This window comes from Lepisosteus platostomus, chromosome 6, assembly GCF_059453375.1.
Source record: "Lepisosteus platostomus isolate fLepPlt1 chromosome 6, fLepPlt1.hap1, whole genome shotgun sequence".
NCBI lineage: Eukaryota > Metazoa > Chordata > Actinopteri > Semionotiformes > Lepisosteidae > Lepisosteus > Lepisosteus platostomus.
In genome coordinates, this window is record NC_142616.1 from 11889787 (window position 1) to 11907352 (window position 17566).

The window sequence follows — 17566 nt, forward strand, 5'->3', positions numbered from 1 at the left end:
AACCTCCATGATAATAGTTGAAGCAACTGCAGATGGCTTTGCAGCAGCCTTTGTGTGTGTTCAATCAAAGAAAAAGAGCACTCTATTGAATCCTAAACACCTCTACACCTGAGCAAGCCCTTCATATACAAATCAAAACCCTGAATAAAAACATATGGCACACTGCACTAAAAACGTCAATGAATACTCTAGTTTAGGAAAAGATTATCTCCCAGTGTGTCTCTTTACAACAAGAAGGGGTGCTTTGGCGGCCTCTGCTGGCACTTCTGCTGTAATTGCAGCACCTTCTTAGTCTGCCCACCTGTAGTGTGTTTAATTGCACACAAGAGTTACACTCATGTACAGACTACACTGGGTCTAAGTTTTTCAGCAGACTTAAGACAGAAGGGAACCCGATCTGAAAGATTCACTCACAGTCATAGTCTCAGCTTGTTCTACATGTTCTATTGTCAGAGCACATGGCTTCTCCATGCCTCAAACATACCAGTACAAAGATTGCACACTGAGAGAAGACAGAGGCTCAATCCACACTAGTGTGATAAAAGCATCCTGCCAATTATAACGGCCCTATACTAAGCTTAGTGCAGAGGTTCTGTTAGAGAGCTCTGCTGCCACAATACCAGTGCTCTGTCACAATGAAACTTTTACTCAGGAGCAGAATTAACCATATGTGTCATGTGATTATGGCAGAAAAGGTGGTGGTGACTTCATAAAGAGTGTGTCCCAGTCTGCAACTGAACCCAGGACCCAAAGCCAAGAGCAGACACAGATTGCAGGAAGCACTGAAGAAACTTACTTGCAGTCTGCCAGACAACTGGGTATCCAGACAGTTGAAAAAGTATGAAGGGATAATTACTATTTAATACACACCAATGATAAATTAAGTGTAATAGAGACAGTCTCTATGTGTAGGAGATGAATACTGTTGCTGTTGATGAAGGACAATAATGTTTAAAAGACTGAACATGTCCTGGAGGCTCTTTCTGCTGACTGCAGTGGCTCCAGACTCCCACACAGTCATCTAGGCAGAAGGCAGTATGAAAGGTGCTCCTGCTGTCAGACTCAGCTCCGAGTCGACCCTCCTGTAGATCTCTGCCATCACCATCAGCAGAGCTTCCAGTGGGCTCTGAGAGAGCTCTCTCTCCTACAAGGACAGTGCTCTGGGCTCTCAGGTGTCTCACCCAGCCGAGTGCTGGCTGAGCTCTCTGATCCACATCTTGTGGGCTCGGGGAGAGAAAGGTGGACAGATCTGAACTGTATATGACTGCTCCTGCACAAAGGCTTCAGATGAGAGAACAAGCACCTGCTGTTGCTTCTGTGACAGACTACAGCTGCTCCAGTCTCAAACTGCTCAAGCTGCTGTGCTGTGAGAGTCGTTATTCTCTACTTTCTAACATGGATCTTGCTGATTCTCAAACTGACTTGAAACAAGGTAGAAAAATGTAATGACAAGCAGATATAGAAAATGTCTTTTCATATACAGAAGGGAGAGAACAAAGTCCTTCCCCAGAACTGTGCCTGCTGCACCTGCAATACAATAACACTGTTAATCCCAGAGGACAGGTGAGTTCAGGTAAACTGCTGGTCTGCTGTGTCTCAACAAGAAATAGTCTGACAGATGACTCTGGAGATGAACACAGGAGATCTCAGGAAATTCCAATACAAGACTAATCTGTTGGCTCCCTGATTGGTGAATTGTGTGTTTTCAGGTACATGAAGCTGATCTGATCACTGATACTGACCAGTCAGGCTCTACTGCTGTCTGTACAGAAGGACAGAGAGAATCTTCTCACACATGAAAGAGATCACCAACGGGTCACAGGATCAGCAGCCCTGTTGTAGACCACGGTGTGTTTGAAACTCTCCAGAGGGCTGAAGACACGTCTGGAGTTTCTTTAGAAATAATGAGCAGCACAGAGCCACAGGTGTCCTCTAGTAGGATCTATGAACTATGATGTGTGAACCATGAACTACATTCTGACACCAGCAGACAACTCACAACTGATGGGCAAGCTGCTGCTCAGTCTTGACATGAATTTCTTTCTACACCATATTCAGTGACTTCATGTCACACTGGGACACAAGACTGTGAGTGAATCAGACTCGTACGAGGCCTTCGCTGTAGATAGACTTGTACTTATGTCCAGCTGAATGGAGTATGAATGGGAATAAACGGAATGGAAAAAAATGAGTTATCGCATTTGTTAACAGGGAATTGAACTTCTGTTTACATTTCCAGTATGGAAACAATATAAACACACTTGACTGACTGAGAGAGCAGTCTGAAAACAATGTCCTGATTAATATAGTATTAAGGGAGCTCCTATCATCTCATCGTTTAACATTGAGGTTAGGATTTGTGTACAGTTCCTGACTGTAAAAAATATATACACTTGAAGGAGCAGTCTAAAATTACTCTACCTGAACAGTCGACTCCTGCAGCTTCAATATGAAGACAGTCGTGGTTTCCTAGACCCCTTGATGTACAGTTCAGCAGTGTGGGCTCATTCCCTCTACAGCGGACATCATCCAGAAGAATGGGGCCACTTCCTGCTCCAAACCTCGTACTTCTTAAAGCTACAGGAGCTCCAGCCTCCCCACAGCCCACCTCCCTGCAGACAACCTGAGCATCAGACTGGTCCCAGTCATGATCACACACTGTCCCCCACTGCCCATGGTGATAGACTTCCACTCTCCCAGAGCAGTTATTGGGTCCATCGACCAGTCGGACTCTTCCCCTGCTATCTGTGGATTAGGACAAGATTTATATTCTTAGACCATGAGAGAGAAGCCTGTGACAGGCTCTTCCCTAGGTTAGGTAGCTCCTTGAATCTGCACACATGAAACCTCCATGGTGACAGCTGAAGCAACTGCAGAAGGCTTTGCAGCAGCCTTTGTGTGTTCGATCAAAGAAAAAGAGCACTCTATTGAATCCCAAACACCTCTACGCCTGAGCAAGCCCTTCATATACACATCAAAACCCTGAATAAAAACATATGGCACACTGCACTAAAAACGTCAATGAATACTCTAGTTAAGTAAAAGATTATCTCCCAGTGTGTCTCTTTACAACAAGAAGAGGTGCTTTGGCGGCCTCTGCTGGCACTTCTGCTGTAAGTGCAGCACCTTCTTATTCTGCCCTCCTGTAGTGTCTTTAATTGTACAGACCACACTGTCGTGTCTGTTTCATTTGTTCAGCAGACTTAAGACAGAATGGAACCAGATCTGAAAGATTCACCCATAGTCATAATCAGTCTCAGCTTGTTCTACATTTTCTATAGTCAGAGCACACGGCTACTCCATGCCTCAAACACACAAGTACAAAGATTGCACACTGAGAGAAGACAGAGGCTCAATCCACACTAGTGTGATAAACTGCATCCTGCTGATTTTACTGGCTCAAAACTAGTCTTAGTGGAGGGTCTGTTATGGAGCTCTGTTGCCGCACCTCCAGTGGGTTGTGAGAATTAAACTTTTACTCAGGAGCTGAATTAACCACACTTCTTATGGTAAAAAAACAGTGGTGACATCGTACAGTGTGTGCCCCTGGACTTGAACCCATGACCCAAGACAGGTGAAGGAGCTCTCCTAACTGCCTCACAGTTGTTCTGTCCAGATATTTATACTGTGGTAGATTGCTGAAAACACTGAAGAAGTTCCTGCAGTCTGCCGGACAACTGGGTATGCTGACAGTTGAAAGGCATTATTGCATAATTAAAATAGAAACTGAAAAAACAATAAGTGTAATACAGTCTCTGTGTGTAGAACATGAATACTGTTGCTGCCAATGAAGGACAATAATGTTTAAAAGACTGAACATGTGCTGGAGGCTCTTTCTGCTGACTGCAGTGGCTCCAGACTCCCACACAGTCATCTAGGCAGAAGGCAGTATGAAAGGTGCTCCTGCTGTCAGACTCAGCTCCGAGTCGACCCTCCTGTAGCTCTCTGCCATCACCATCAGCAGAGCTTCCAGTGGGCTCTGAGAGAGCTCTCTCTCCTACAAGGACAGTGCTCTGGGCTCTCAGGTGTCTCACCCAGCCGAGTGCTGGCTGAGCTCTCTGATCCACATCTTGTGGGCTCGGGGAGAGAAAGGTGGACAGATCTGAACTGTACATGACTGCTCCTGCACAAGGGCTTCAGATGAGAGAACAAGCACCTGCTGTTGCTTCTGTGACAGACTACAGCTGCTCCAGTCTCAAACTGCTCAAGCTGCTGTGCTGTGAGAGTCGTTATTCTCTACTTTCTAACTTGAATATTGCTGATTCTCAAACTGACTTGAAACAAGGTAGAAAAATGTAATGACAAGCAGATATAGAAAATGTCTTTTCATATAGAGAAGGGAGAGAACAAAGTCCTTCCCCCGAACTGTGCCTGCTGCACCTGCAATACAATAACACTGTGAATCCCAGTGGACAGGCCAGTTCAGATAAACTGCTGGTCTGCTGTGTCTCAACAAGAATCAGTCTGACAGATGACTCTGGAGCTGAACATCAGATGGTTCCATATATAAAGCAATTTTGACATGATTCTACCTGAACAGTCAACTCCTGCGTCTTCAGAATGAGCACAGTTGTTTTTTCCCAGACCCTTTGATGTACAGTTCAGCAGTGTGGACTCATTCCCTCTACAGCGGACATCATCCAGAAGAATGGGGCCATTTCCTGCTCCAAACCTGGCACTTCCTAGAGCTACAGGAGTTCCAGCCTCCCCACAGCCCACCTCTCTGCAGACAACCTGAGCATCAGACTGGTCCCAGTCATCATCACACACTGTCCCCCACTGACCGCGGTGGTAGACCTCCACTCTCCCAGAGCAGTTGTTGTGTCCATTGACCAATCGGACTCTTATTCCTGTGAATAATTATAGGAAGGATGTTCATACACCATGACAGACAAGGACAAACATATAGAGACCAGAGTGCGCTGTAGGAGATTGACAAGACAAGGGAAGTTGAAGTGGAGTACTTCCAGTTGAATTAGATTCCCTTTGTTCTGCAGCTTCAGCACACACTCCTGTTTCTCCAGCTGGTCTTTCCAAGCCTCTCCTGTGTCAACTCTGGACAGTGAGCGACACTGAAACCTTATTCAAGAAACTGCTTGTCTGCTTTGTCTCAACAAGAAACAGTCTGACAGATGACTCTGGAGCTGAACATAGGAGATCTCAGGAAATGCCAATACAAAACTAATCTGTTGGCTTGCTGTCCTGGTGAATTGTGTGTTTTCAGGTACATGAAGCTGATCTGATCACTGATACTGACCAGTCTGGCTCTGCTGCTGTCTGTACAGAAGCACAGAGGATCTTTTCACACATGAAAGAGATCACCAACGGGTCACAGGATCAGCAGCCCTGTTGTAGACCACGGTGTGTTTGAAATTCTCCAGAGGGCTGAAGACACGTCTGGAGTTTCTTAAGAAGTAATGAGCAGCACAGAGCCACAGGTGTCCTCTAGTAGGATCTATGAACTATGATGTGTGAACCATGAACTACATTCTGACACCAGCAGACAACTAACAACTGATGAGCAAGCTGCTGCTCAGTCTTGACATGAATTTCTTTCTGCACCAGATTCAGTGACTTCATGTCACACTGGGACACAAGACTGTGAGTGAATCAGACTCGTACGAGGCCTTCGCTGTCGATAGACTTGTAGTTATGTCCTGATCAATAGAGTATAATTAGAGCAATTTATATCTCTATATTAATACAGAATTTGTTGTACATTTCCTTAATGTGAAAAACATAAATACACACAATATAAATCTGGAGAGTTTCTACCTGTGCAGTCTACTCCTGCGTCTTCAGAATGACCACAGTTGTGATTTCCCAGACCCTTTGATGTACAGCTCAGCAGTGTGGGCTCATTCCCTCTACAGTGGACATTATCCAGAAGAATGGGGCCTCTTCCTGCTCCAAACCTGGCACTTCCTAGAGCTACAGAAGCTCCAGCCTCCCCACAGCCCACCTCTCTGCAGACAACCTGAGCATCAGACCGGTCCCAGTCATCATCACACACTGTCCCCCACTGCCCGCGGTGGTACACCTCCACTCTCCCCGAGCAGCTATTGGTTCCATTGACCAGTCGGACTCTCCTGATGCCTGTGGATGAAGACAGGAGGAAAATTCTTAGAACCAGGAGAGTAACATCATTAATTGGTACATGAGCATGAGGCATTTAAAGACAATATCCATATTCTAACTCCTTCTTCCAGTTCAGGGTCAATGGGAAGCCAGAGCCTATCCCAGCAAGCAACAGGTACAAGGCAGAGTATATTGTGGACAAGACAGTAGCCCATCGGAGGGTAGAGACAGAGACACTCACACCAGACACAGACACACACTCACAACAGGGCCAGTTTTCCCGGAAGATAATTCAACTCCCAGCATGTCTTTGGACGGTAGGAGGAATCGGAAGCAACTGCAGGAAACCCATGCGATCACAGGGAGAACATACAAACTCCACACAAACAGCACTCCAGGTCTGGGATTGAACCCAGGGCCCCAGCAGTGCGAGACAGCAATGTTGGCCACTGTGCCAACATGTCGCCTTCAGCAACAACAACATATTGAAAAGTTCAAGGGTTGGTTAAATAGACACAATGTCCTTGCTCAGGAGTACTGATCCAAGCAGACAGCATCTGTATTTCTCTAGGTTGACGTCACTACTAGGCACCCCTGTACTCCCACTGTCCACTGCGACACCAGTGGTGTCTTCTTCCCACGTGCCCATGAGGCACCAGGTCCAGTCCAGCGGCGCCACTGGGACTGCAGTGCTGAGCCGGAACAGGAGGTGACTCAGCTGCATGCAGACAGGAGGGGAAGGGAGAGGGGGGACAGGGAGTGACTTGCAGGAGGGTGCAGCCTGCAGTCCGAGTGACACCAGCCGGGGCTCTGCTCAGCTCTGCAGGGCTTGTGACTGCGATCACCGTGTGTGTGGTGCTGCTTTCAATCAGTTACAGACCCAGCTGCTGAGTGCGTGCCTCAGTGAGTCGATACAGCCTGTGCCTCTAAGCAGGTACTCCGATACAGGGATATGGGCCTGAATGATCTTCATGACTATTCAGGATTTGGAAAGAACTCCTAAAATGGAAACCCTGAGTAAAGATGGTCAGGGACAGGATTGCTGAAGCAGAAAACAGCTGCCCCCTCAGAAGGTGGATCCTGTTCCTGAAGGAGACTCAGAAGAACGGCAAGAGAGACACAGCAGCCCCTAGGTCACTGCAGCTATTGATGCGCCTTATTCTAGTTCCCACAAGTCTCTGCAGAAGCCTTTCGTCAGAAACAAACGCTCCCTCGCTCTGCGTAAGAGCTTGGCTGCTGTATCTCTCAAGCCCTGGAAAGAATCCAGGGCTGCAAGAGGCACTTCCTCACACACAGGAGCCTAGGCTCAGTGCACGTGGACAGGTCACACGCACGTGCACTGACACAGGGGCTGCTAACACAAGAGGACGTCCAAGAGAGAAGAAACGTCCTGCACCAGCCCGACAGATCAGACACCAGTAGGATCTGACAATGTTCAGGTGTGGCATGTTCGTGAACTGAAAGGCACGCTCCTGTCGCTCAGAAGATGTGTGGTGCGTTGGTTCTAGGATCCTACTGAGCCACATATTTGCCAGGCACTCAAATTTAACAAAAGGTAAGAAATTGCATTTCTTTGAGCTGATAAAATTCAGTTTTATCAGATAAACAATTTTGAAAAGTTAATATAACTTCATATATAAACTTTTATCAAAAGTTGTACTTGATGTTTTTGATTACCCTGTAAACAAACACACGTGAGCGTGAATCTAGAAACACTCCACCTGAACAGTCGACTCCTGCGTCTTCAGAATGACCACAGTTGTGATTTCCCAGACCCCTTGATGTACAGCTCAGCAGTGTGGGCTCATTCCCTCTACAGTAGACATCATCCAGAAGAATGGGGCCACTTCCTGCTCCAAACCTGGCACTTCCTAGAGCTACAGGAGCTCCAGCCTCCCCACAGCCCACCTCCCTGCAGACAACCTGAGCATCAGACCGGTCCCAGTCATCACCACACACTGTCCCCCACTGACCGTGGTGGTACACCTCCACTCTCCCAGAGCAGCTGTTGGTTCCATTGACCAGTCGGACTCTCTTGTTGCCTTTGGAATAAGACAGGAGGAAAATTCTTACACCGTGAGACAGACATCTGTGAAAGATTCTACCTTAGATGAGGTATTCCTCTAAATCTGCACACTCGGCAAAAGCTCCATGTTGACAGCTCAAGCTAGTGCAGAAAACTACAGAATGCATAAATGCTACAACAAAGAAAAGAGCATTCAGATAAATTACAAACACCACTATGACTGACCAAGCCCTTTAAATACCAATCAAAACCCCAAATTAACAAAGTGCCCTAACAACTTCCACGCAGATTCTACATAATTAAAAGTTCAGCACCCTGTGTGTCTCTTTACACCTAGAATAGGTGCTTTAACAGCCTCTGCTAGAAGTTCCACTGTAATACCAGCCCCTTCATAGGCTGCTCTGCCAAGTGTCTATAATTGCTAAGTAGAGTTCCATAATTGCTATATAAGTGTATATAATTGTTAAGAGGCTCCATCTACACCAGGCTTCTAAACTGACTCCCACTGTTGGTATTGACTCTGTAGTGAAGCTCTGCTGCCACATCCCCAGTTCACTGTGGGAATGGCACATTTATTCAGAAGTGGACGTAAATCAGTTCTCATGTGCTTCTGGTAGAAAAGTTAGTGGTGAGCATTTTAGGGATATTAAACACAATCTAGAAAAGAACCAGGTGAAACTCACCTTCAGCAGAGGGAGTGTCTGAAGAGGGAGCAGTGAATTCTGTTGTCTGGACCGTGTCTGGTGCTGTGGAAATCAGTCACAGTCAGTGAGATACAGGCTCACACAGGCAGTGGGTTGTATGATTTCAATCACATCATAGTCATGTCACAACACTTCAGCTATTTAAGGCTGCTGTGGAGTTGCTCATTTCTGAGCCATCAAGCTGCACCTGTGATCTGCACAGCGGTGAGTCAGAAGATGACATGACGGCACATTTCAGGTCCCACACATTGCACTGACACTGAGGCAGAGCCACACAAACACAGGGACACAAGCAGCATGAAGGACAAACACTGGGGCCCTCAAGGTCACAACACTGACAATCATCCATTATGCAGCACTGAGAGGACGCAAGCAGGACAACAGCCTGTACACACTCTATAGGACTCCAGCCCATCACAGGGCACTCACACACAGTCTATACACACTCTATAGGACTCCAGCCCATCGCAGGCACTCACACACAGTCTATACACACTCTATAGGACTCCAGCCCATCGCAGGCACTCACACACAGTCTATACACACTCTATAGGACTCCAGCCCATCACAGTGTGTTCACACGCAGTCTATACACACTCATGAACTGAGGAAACAATGGAGGCCATGCAGACTCCACACACTGGGCGTCTGTGTCTGGAATTGAACCCAGGACCCAAGACCAGTGAGGCAGCACTCCTAACTGACCCATGGCTGTGCTGCCCAGACTGATTCCACTGGGACGATTTGATGTTTGGTCAGAAGATACGTACCTGCAGTCTCCCAGAGATCTGGGATTTCTGAAAGGGAAAAGGATTGATTTAATAATAACAGGATAATAAACACCATGGATACAATATGTGTAACAGAGACAGTCTCTGTGTGTAGAACATGAATACTGTTGCTGTTGATGAAGGACAATAATGTTGAGAAAGGTGGACAGATCTATCTGAACTGTACATGACTGCTCCTGCACAAGGGCTTCAGATGAGAGAACAAGCACCTGCTGTTGCTTCTGTGACAGACTACAGGTGCTCCAGTCTCAAACTGCTCAAGCTGCTGTGCTGTGAGTCGTTATTCTTTACTTTCTAACATGAATATTGCCGATTCTCAAACTGACTTGAAACAAGGTAGAAAAATGTAATGACAAGCAGATATAGAAAATGTCTTTTCATATAGAGAAGGGAGTGAAAATCTTACTTGTAGTTCCCCAGAACTCAACTGCACCTGCAATACAATAACACTGTGAATCCCAGTGGACAGGCCAGTTCAGGTAAACTGCTGGTCTGCTGTGTCTCAACAAGATATTGACCAGTCAGGCTCTACTGCTGCTCTGTACAGAAGGACAGAGAGAATCTTCTCACACATGAAAGAGATCACCAGACAAGGGAAGTTGAAGTGGAGTACTTCCAGTTGAATTAGATTCCGTTTGTTCGCAGCTTCAGCACACACTCCTGTTTCTCCAGCTGGTTTCTCCAGCTGGTCTTTCCAAGCCTCTCCTGTGTCAACAATGGACACTGAGCGACACTGAAACCTTATTCAAGAAACTGCCTGGCTGCTGTGTCTCAACAAGAAACAGTCTGACAGATGACTCTGGAGCTGAACACAGTAGATCTCAGGAAATGCCAATACAAGACTAATCTGTTGGCTCGCTGTCCTGGTGAATTGTGTGTTTTCAGGTACAGTACATGAAGGTGATCTGATCACTGATACTGACCAGTCAGGCTCTACTGCTGTCTGTACAGAAGGACAGAGAGGATCTTCTCACACATGAAAGAGATCACCAATGGGTCACAGGATCAGCAGCCCTGTTGTAGACCTCGGTGTGTTTGAAATTCTCCAGAGCGCTGAAGACACGTCTGGAGTTTCTTTAGAAATAATGAGCAGCACAGAGCCACAGGTGTCCTCTAGTAGGATCTATGAACTATGATGTGTGAACCATGAACTACATTCTGACACCAGCAGACAACTCACAACTGATGGGCAAGCTGCTGCCCAGTCTTGACAGGAATTTCTTTCTACACCAGATTCAGTGACTTCATGTCACACTGGAACACAAGACTGAGGGCTGATGGAGACTGTGAGTGAATCAGACTCATATTGAGGCCTTCGCTGTGGATAGACTTGTACTTATGTCCAGCTGAATGGAGTATGAATGGGAATAAATGGAATGGAAAAAAATGAGTTATCGCATTTCTTAACATGGAAGTGAACTATTTTGTACATTTCCAGTATGGAAACAATGTAAACACACACTTGGAAGAGAAGTCTGAAAACACTCCACCTGAACAGTCGACTCCTGCGTCTTCAATATGACGACAGTCATGGTTTCCCAGACCCTTTGATGTACAGTTCAGCAGTGTGGACTCATTCCCTCTACAGTGGACATCATCCAGAAGAATGGGGCCACTTCCTGCTCCAAACCTGGCACCTCGTAGAGCTACAGAAGCTCCAGCCTCCCCACAGCCCACCTCTCTGCAGACAACCTGAGCATCAGACCGGTCCCAGTCATCATCACACACTGTCCCCCACTGACCGTGGTGGTACACCTCCACTCTCCCAGAGCAGTTGTTGTGTCCATCGACGAGTCGGACTCTCCGGCTGCCTGTGGATGAAGACAGGAAAGATAGTTCCTAAGAGAATTACGTCAAAAGGGATTGCATTTTGAGGGAAAGTTTTTTAACACACTTTTCACGCAGCTCCTGGTTAAAGAGCAATTGCAAGGAAATGACAATCTGAGCAGCACACCCTAACAGCGTGCCTTCCTCTTCACAGAAGCACAGTCACAGACCCAGCTCGGGGGACAGCCCTGCGCCGGTCAGTCAGGACCAGGGAGGGGTCACCAGTCGCCCTTGACACGAAGGAGACTTCCCTGGTGATTCAAGTTGGATCCCAAACCTTCTGGGTGGAGGTTTGTTAAGTGGACGCCTTGGCAGACAAAGTCTTAACGAGATCTCCCCGTTTCGCACAGCAAGGCAGTGTGGGATCAGCGAAGACGCCCAGTTTTAAAGTACATGCGCAGCTGGATCGGTCGGAGGCCTTTACTCTCCCTTTCAGCGGACTACAGAAAACAGCGGCTGTGCGGTATCGGGGAAATTCCCAAGAAGTACTTACGGGCGAGAGTCCACAGGGTGAAAGTCCACAAAATGGAAAGCAGCCTCATCACAGAGCCCGGGCTTCAGCGCTGCAGTTCCGCCTCTAGACGCACGAGGTGCTAAATCAGAACGAGCCCGAGGGTGAGCGGGCCGCCTGCTGGCCCCACTTTTATACCGGGGGCCAACCGGCTGACGAGTGGTTTTGTCCACATCGCCGTCAAAGCGAGAGTGGGAGAGGCTGACAGCGCTTCCTCTTCTGAAACGCTGGTGCTCTGAAATAGCCCCTTTCGCTGTCCCCCACCTTCCGTGTTACTCTGTGTTACTCTGTTGCAGCTGTGAAGGCCAAGAGCCCCACCAGGCCTCAGGTTTCCTCCACCGCTGGCACACCCTGCTGCTCGTCAGCAGCCCCCGAGCGCAGCCGCGTGCTCTCCCTGCCTGGCCTGCAGGCCTTGACGCTGTGGGCTGGTGTCCCATCGGGAGCTCTGCGCCCTTGGCTGCAGATGGATAGATAAGACTTTGTTGATCCCGCAGGGAAACTGAGGTGTTACAGCAGCCCAGCTGCAAAAACAGACATCAGAATAGACTGAAAAACAAAATAAAATAAGTACAGCAATACAAAATAAAATATAGAGTTAGGTGTGTGCAAAATATGCTCATAGTCACTGTAAAACAATCAAATATGTGCAAAAGTAGACGGTTTGCCAAAAATGGAAAAGCATCCTGATGAGCATCAGAGAACAAACAGCTGTTTGGGAATGACAGCAGTGGCCTGTGTATGTCAAGACCGAATATGTGACTGAACTTCAGCACGCAGCAGCTTTTCTCACAAGGGATCGATACCTCCTCCAGTGTGCTGCATGATGTCTTTAAACCAGAAGGTTTAATGATGCATTTAGGACAGATTTGGCAGATATTCTGTCTATGCAGTGCTTTCCCATTGAACACAAGCGCAATGTTAACAACCGAAATTAGACTGCGTGGAGGATCCACGGGGCTCTTCCACTGGAGTCTCCATTTAAAGTGCAGGCAAATTGAGTCTGGGCTCGGCCAGCTTGGACTTGCCACCTGGAGGAGTCTGGGAGTCTGGTGTCTCCCTGCCAGCACAGTGCCTCCTGTTGGCCAGTGCAGGCTGAATCTCACAACCGGGTTTTTTTTATCACAACTGACCACAGAACGTGCGATTGAGAGACGAGACCACATGCACTTTTTTCACAGAGGCAAGTGTTTTTCTTCACAGCAGCGTGAACTTCTCCCTGAAGAGCTGCCTCTCTTGAGTGCTGTGCAAGTGAAAGGTTACAGCAGGATAGAGGAAATGAAAGTGCTCGGTTGTACAATGAAGCACTTTCAGCTGATTCACTTCTCTGCTGAGTCAGGCTTCAATATGCTGTCTGGCAGCTGTTGCTCCAGGATTAGCAAACTGCTGCTGTTTTGTGAGGGAATTTTGTGATTTTCTCTCCACATCTTGCTGTTCGAGCTACAGGGTCCAGATCGACGCAGATTGCAGACTAACGTTTAAACTGGCTCGGTTGGTCCCTACATCAATATGAAACTGTATGACACCTTCCTTAAGAGAACCCAGAGTACAGGCTTTCACACCTTAGCCCTTGCTCCAGACACCCACACCTCCTTGTGTAAATACACGTTTCCTATTTTCCATCCTTTTAATGATGAATAATTATATCCTCACACTTCTACAGCTCATTCCTGGACACTCCACTCCCAGCACTGTCCAGTACTGAGGATCCCCTCCACCCCCCCAGTGTGATGATGCTCCAGTCCGCTCACACACTCCAGCTCTCCGTGGGGAGGAGAGCAGAGTGATGAGGCCAGTTCAGAGAGGGGGGTGATTAGGAGGCCATGACTGGTAAAGACCAGACCCAACCTATCCTCTCCAAGTTTTGATATACTCGGATCACATCTCCTGTCAATCCTTCTGTTCTTCACTGCAGAGATTCAGCTCCCTTACACTGTCCATATACAGTATAACAGGCCCTAAGACCAGGAATGAGTCTTCATACTCTACTTTGACGATTTCTAAGGCTGTAACATGTAAAGTTTTATAGTTCTGGAGGGGAGCTGCATCAGCATGCATAGGCTGCAAAGGAACAAGTAAAAGGTTTATTCCTGCTGAAAAGAGAAGAAAGAAAACACAATGTTTCGACTGTGGTGCCTTCTTCAGGTGTGAGGTGTGAGCCTTGTTCACATTGCTCACACCTGAAGAAGGCTCCACGGCTTTCAAGCATGGAGTAAACCTTTTACTTGTTCCTATAATGTTTAATGATAAATTATGTTAATCACAGTGAGGTGCTCTAAGTGCACTGGAAATCATAAGTATAACTACTATGGACTTCAAATCGGCACAGATAGCTACTGTATGTCCTCAAACATCCTGCTCACACAGAATAACCTGTACAGAGATCCCAACGTACTTGTGTGCAGTTTCCTACAGCTCTGAATCACCTGTGCAATACTGACAGTGTTCAGGGATCTGGACTGACCAGCAGTCAGGACACCCCTACTCTTACTGACAGTGTCCCGGGATCTGGACTGACCAGCAGTCAGACACCCCTACTCTTACTGACAGTGTCCTGGGATCTGGACTGACCAGTCAGGACACCCCTACTCTTACTGACAGTGTCCTGGGATCTGGACTGACTAGTCAGGACATCCCTACTCTTACTGACAGTGTCCTGGGATCTGGACTGACCAGCAGTCAGGACACCCCTACTCTTACTGACAGTGTCCTGGGATCTGTACTGACCAGTCAGGACACCCCTACTCTTACTGACAGTGTCCTGGGATCTGGACTGACCAGTCAGGACATCCCTACTCTTACTGACAGTGTCCTGGGATCTGGACTGACCAGCAGTCAGGACTCCCCTACACTTACTGACAGTGTCCTGGGATCTGTACTGACCAACAGTCAGGACACCCCTACTCTTACTGACAGTGTCCTGGGATCTGTACTGACCAGTCAGGACACCCCTACTCTTACTGACAGTGTCCTGGGATCTGTACTGACCAGCAGTCAGGACACCCCTACTCTTACTGACAGTGTCCTGGGGTCTGGACTGACCAGTCAGGACACCCCTACTCTTACTGACAGTGTCCTGGGATCTGTACTGACCAGCAGTCAGGACACCCCTACTCTTACTGACAGTGTCCTGGGATCTGTACTGACCAGTCAGGACACCCCTACTCTTACTGACAGTGTCCTGGGATCTGTACTGACCAGCAGTCAGGACTCCCTTACACTTACTGACAGTGTCCTGGGGTCTGGACTGACCAGATATTGACTGTGTGTACTTAACTTTTATTTTCGGGATACTGTGGCTTTTACTCAAGTACAGTGGTTTAGAAAAACAGTCCTTTTCCTCCACTGCCCTTCCCATGGTGATGGTGATGCTTACAGGGGCTAGGACTGTGACTGGGAACAAAAGAGGCACAAGCACAAGGGAAAAGTCAGCGTGCTTCTGTCACGTACTGTTCTGAAGCCCAACCGCAGACCACTCCATCAACACACCAGTACTGCTGGAAAGGAACACAGTACAGGCATCCACGTCCAGCGTCCTTCATGCGTAATGATTACTGGGGAGCAGGAAGGCGTAGATATTTCTCTGAGGCTGCTGTGTGACGCACTTCTCCAGAGGAATCCAAAGCGTTTCAACGGTCATGCGGACCAGGACGTGACAACACAGTTTCACACTCTCGTCTGAACAGAACGCGGTAAGGACCAGTTCATTTGAGCGCTCCAGTGTAATCTGATGGGAAACATTGTAGGAATAGTCCGACTTTGACAATCAACAACTGTGTGCGTTTTGAGCGATGAACACCGTTTTCGAATACTGCGTTCATTTAAACATCTAACTTAAGATGTTCATGACTTAATGAAGTGCATGCGAAGGTGAAAGCAGCATTAAGATACTTGAATATTTTCGTACATTGTAAACTATTATATGATTCTACGACAGTACTACATGAAGTTGAATTAAATACTCCACCTAGGATGAACAGGAAAATCCCACACTGAGTCAAATTCGTATTTTGTTCGCTCATCTAACAATGCAGTCTGTTCCCTGACATTTCTGTGAACGTGGTTAGGGAGCTCTGTGTTTAGAGTATGTCAAGTTATTAAACACAGTAACAATATATACTGTACAGCACCTTAATATAATACAGAGCAACGATTTTACTGGAAATTTGCCATTTGTTTACGTTCAAGTTGAGTGTCTTGGCAGCATCTGCTTTGTTAATTGTAACAGATTGTGAAAATCAGTAAATACAAAAGCTACTGTATCAGCAGAAAGGGACGGCTACTTTCTTACTTTCCAATACTTGCGTACCCTCAAGAGATGATACTTTTGCACTTTCACCGGAGCAGTCTTCTCCAATGAAAGATTTTACTGTTGCTGAATTATTAAATTTTTTTTGGAAGTAACGTACACCACGTCTAATAGGCGACAAACAAGCTAGTCGTACCGCCGGAGTATTTTCGGGTTTCAGACACGCCGGAGAGCAGGGCTCCTCCTGTCCGGGGCGAAGCTTGAGTGATTTAACGGGCTGGATCAGCGTCGCGACTCGCCGACCGGACGCGCAGAATTGAAACTGCGCCACAGCCGCCAACCGACGCGCCCGCGAGGCACACGGGGCAGCGGCGCGCGCGCGCCCGCCCTCACACCCTGCCCACCTGCCGGAAATGACGCGGGGGGGGGGGCCGCGCCTGCGTGTTCCGTTCGCCGCCTCCGAGCGCGATCATTTGAAACACTTCATCCCGCCACAACACCAAACACAAACACTCGAGGGCGCGTACTGTGGCTATACAAAGACAACATCACGTCAGCGAAGCAGGACAACAAGTCAGTTAGGACCGTATCGACAATGTGGAGGTTACATCGCGAAGTCGCGTTGAATAAGAAGCTTGTCTCTAAGGCATTTCTGTACACCAGTTCTCCGGGGGGGATTTTTAAAGACATTTGTAAAGAATCTGAGTAAAACGTGAAAGAGTGTGTTAACTGTCTGCAGCTGGCAGCGGTTGTCGCACTCTGCACTGACGCCCGAAAGGTCGTTTCCTTCCTAATCTGTTCAGCAGGGAGTAAACCAGGACTTACCTTACGGTAGATCAGACTATTCTTACACTTTTCTACAAATCATTCATTGGAAGTGTCTTCACATACTGCCTCTCTCTGGTCTGGCAACAGAAGTCCCGGCAACTGTAACAGGCTGGGTAAGTTAGTGAATATAAGTGGCACAATAATCGTGAATAATCAAATCAGCTTGAGCCTCCTTTACACACAGAGGGTGACTCAGAAAGCCGAAAGCATCAGGGAGTGTGTGTCTCACCCCCTTCACTGCGAAGTCACACTTCTCCCATTAAACAAGTGTCCCCCAGGGGACAAGAAAGCTTGAATTGATGTAGTATTACTATATATATATTCCATGCTGAAAAGAAACACGTTTCACACCTGAAGATGGCTCCACAGCCGAAACGTTGTGTTTTCTCTCTCCTCTTTTCAGCAGGAATAAACCCGTTACTTAAGATCCTTATTATTACAGGGGCTCAAGCAGGGAGCTGCTTTTCTGGACACTCCACTCACAGCGCTTTACAGGTAATGGGGATCCCCTCCACCACCACCAGTGTGCAGCCCCACCTGGATGATGCGACGGCA

The 17566-nt window shown here is 47.5% G+C and overlaps 1 protein-coding gene across 21 annotated transcripts in view; it reads right to left on the bottom strand.

The window, feature by feature from the left end:
- LOC148660362 (scavenger receptor cysteine-rich domain-containing protein DMBT1-like) overlaps nt 1–16561 on the bottom strand; it is a 68173-nt gene extending 51612 nt beyond the window's left edge. For 4 of the 21 annotated variants that reach the window (XM_088634248.1, XM_088634257.1, XM_088634256.1 and 1 more), the window contains exons 1-10: nt 16380–16550; nt 11920–12458; nt 11090–11410; nt 10006–10032; nt 9579–9605; nt 8788–8850; nt 7800–8120; nt 5776–6096; nt 4533–4850; nt 2422–2745 (exon numbers count right to left, since the gene is read on the bottom strand). In XM_088634248.1, the coding sequence (XP_088490374.1) occupies nt 2422–2745; nt 4533–4850; nt 5776–6096; nt 7800–8120; nt 8788–8850; nt 9579–9605; nt 10006–10032; nt 11090–11410; nt 11920–11968 (1771 nt within the window). In that variant the 5' untranslated portion in view covers nt 11969–12458; nt 16380–16550. Of the gene's footprint in view, nt 1–2421; nt 2746–4532; nt 4851–5775; nt 6097–7799; nt 8121–8787; nt 8851–9578; nt 9606–10005; nt 10033–11089; nt 11411–11919; nt 12459–16379 lie in introns of all 21 variants that reach the window. The other 17 variants (XM_088634253.1, XM_088634249.1, XM_088634250.1 and 14 more) reach the window with 14 other exon arrangements.
- Between the last annotated feature and the right edge of the window lie 1005 nt (nt 16562–17566).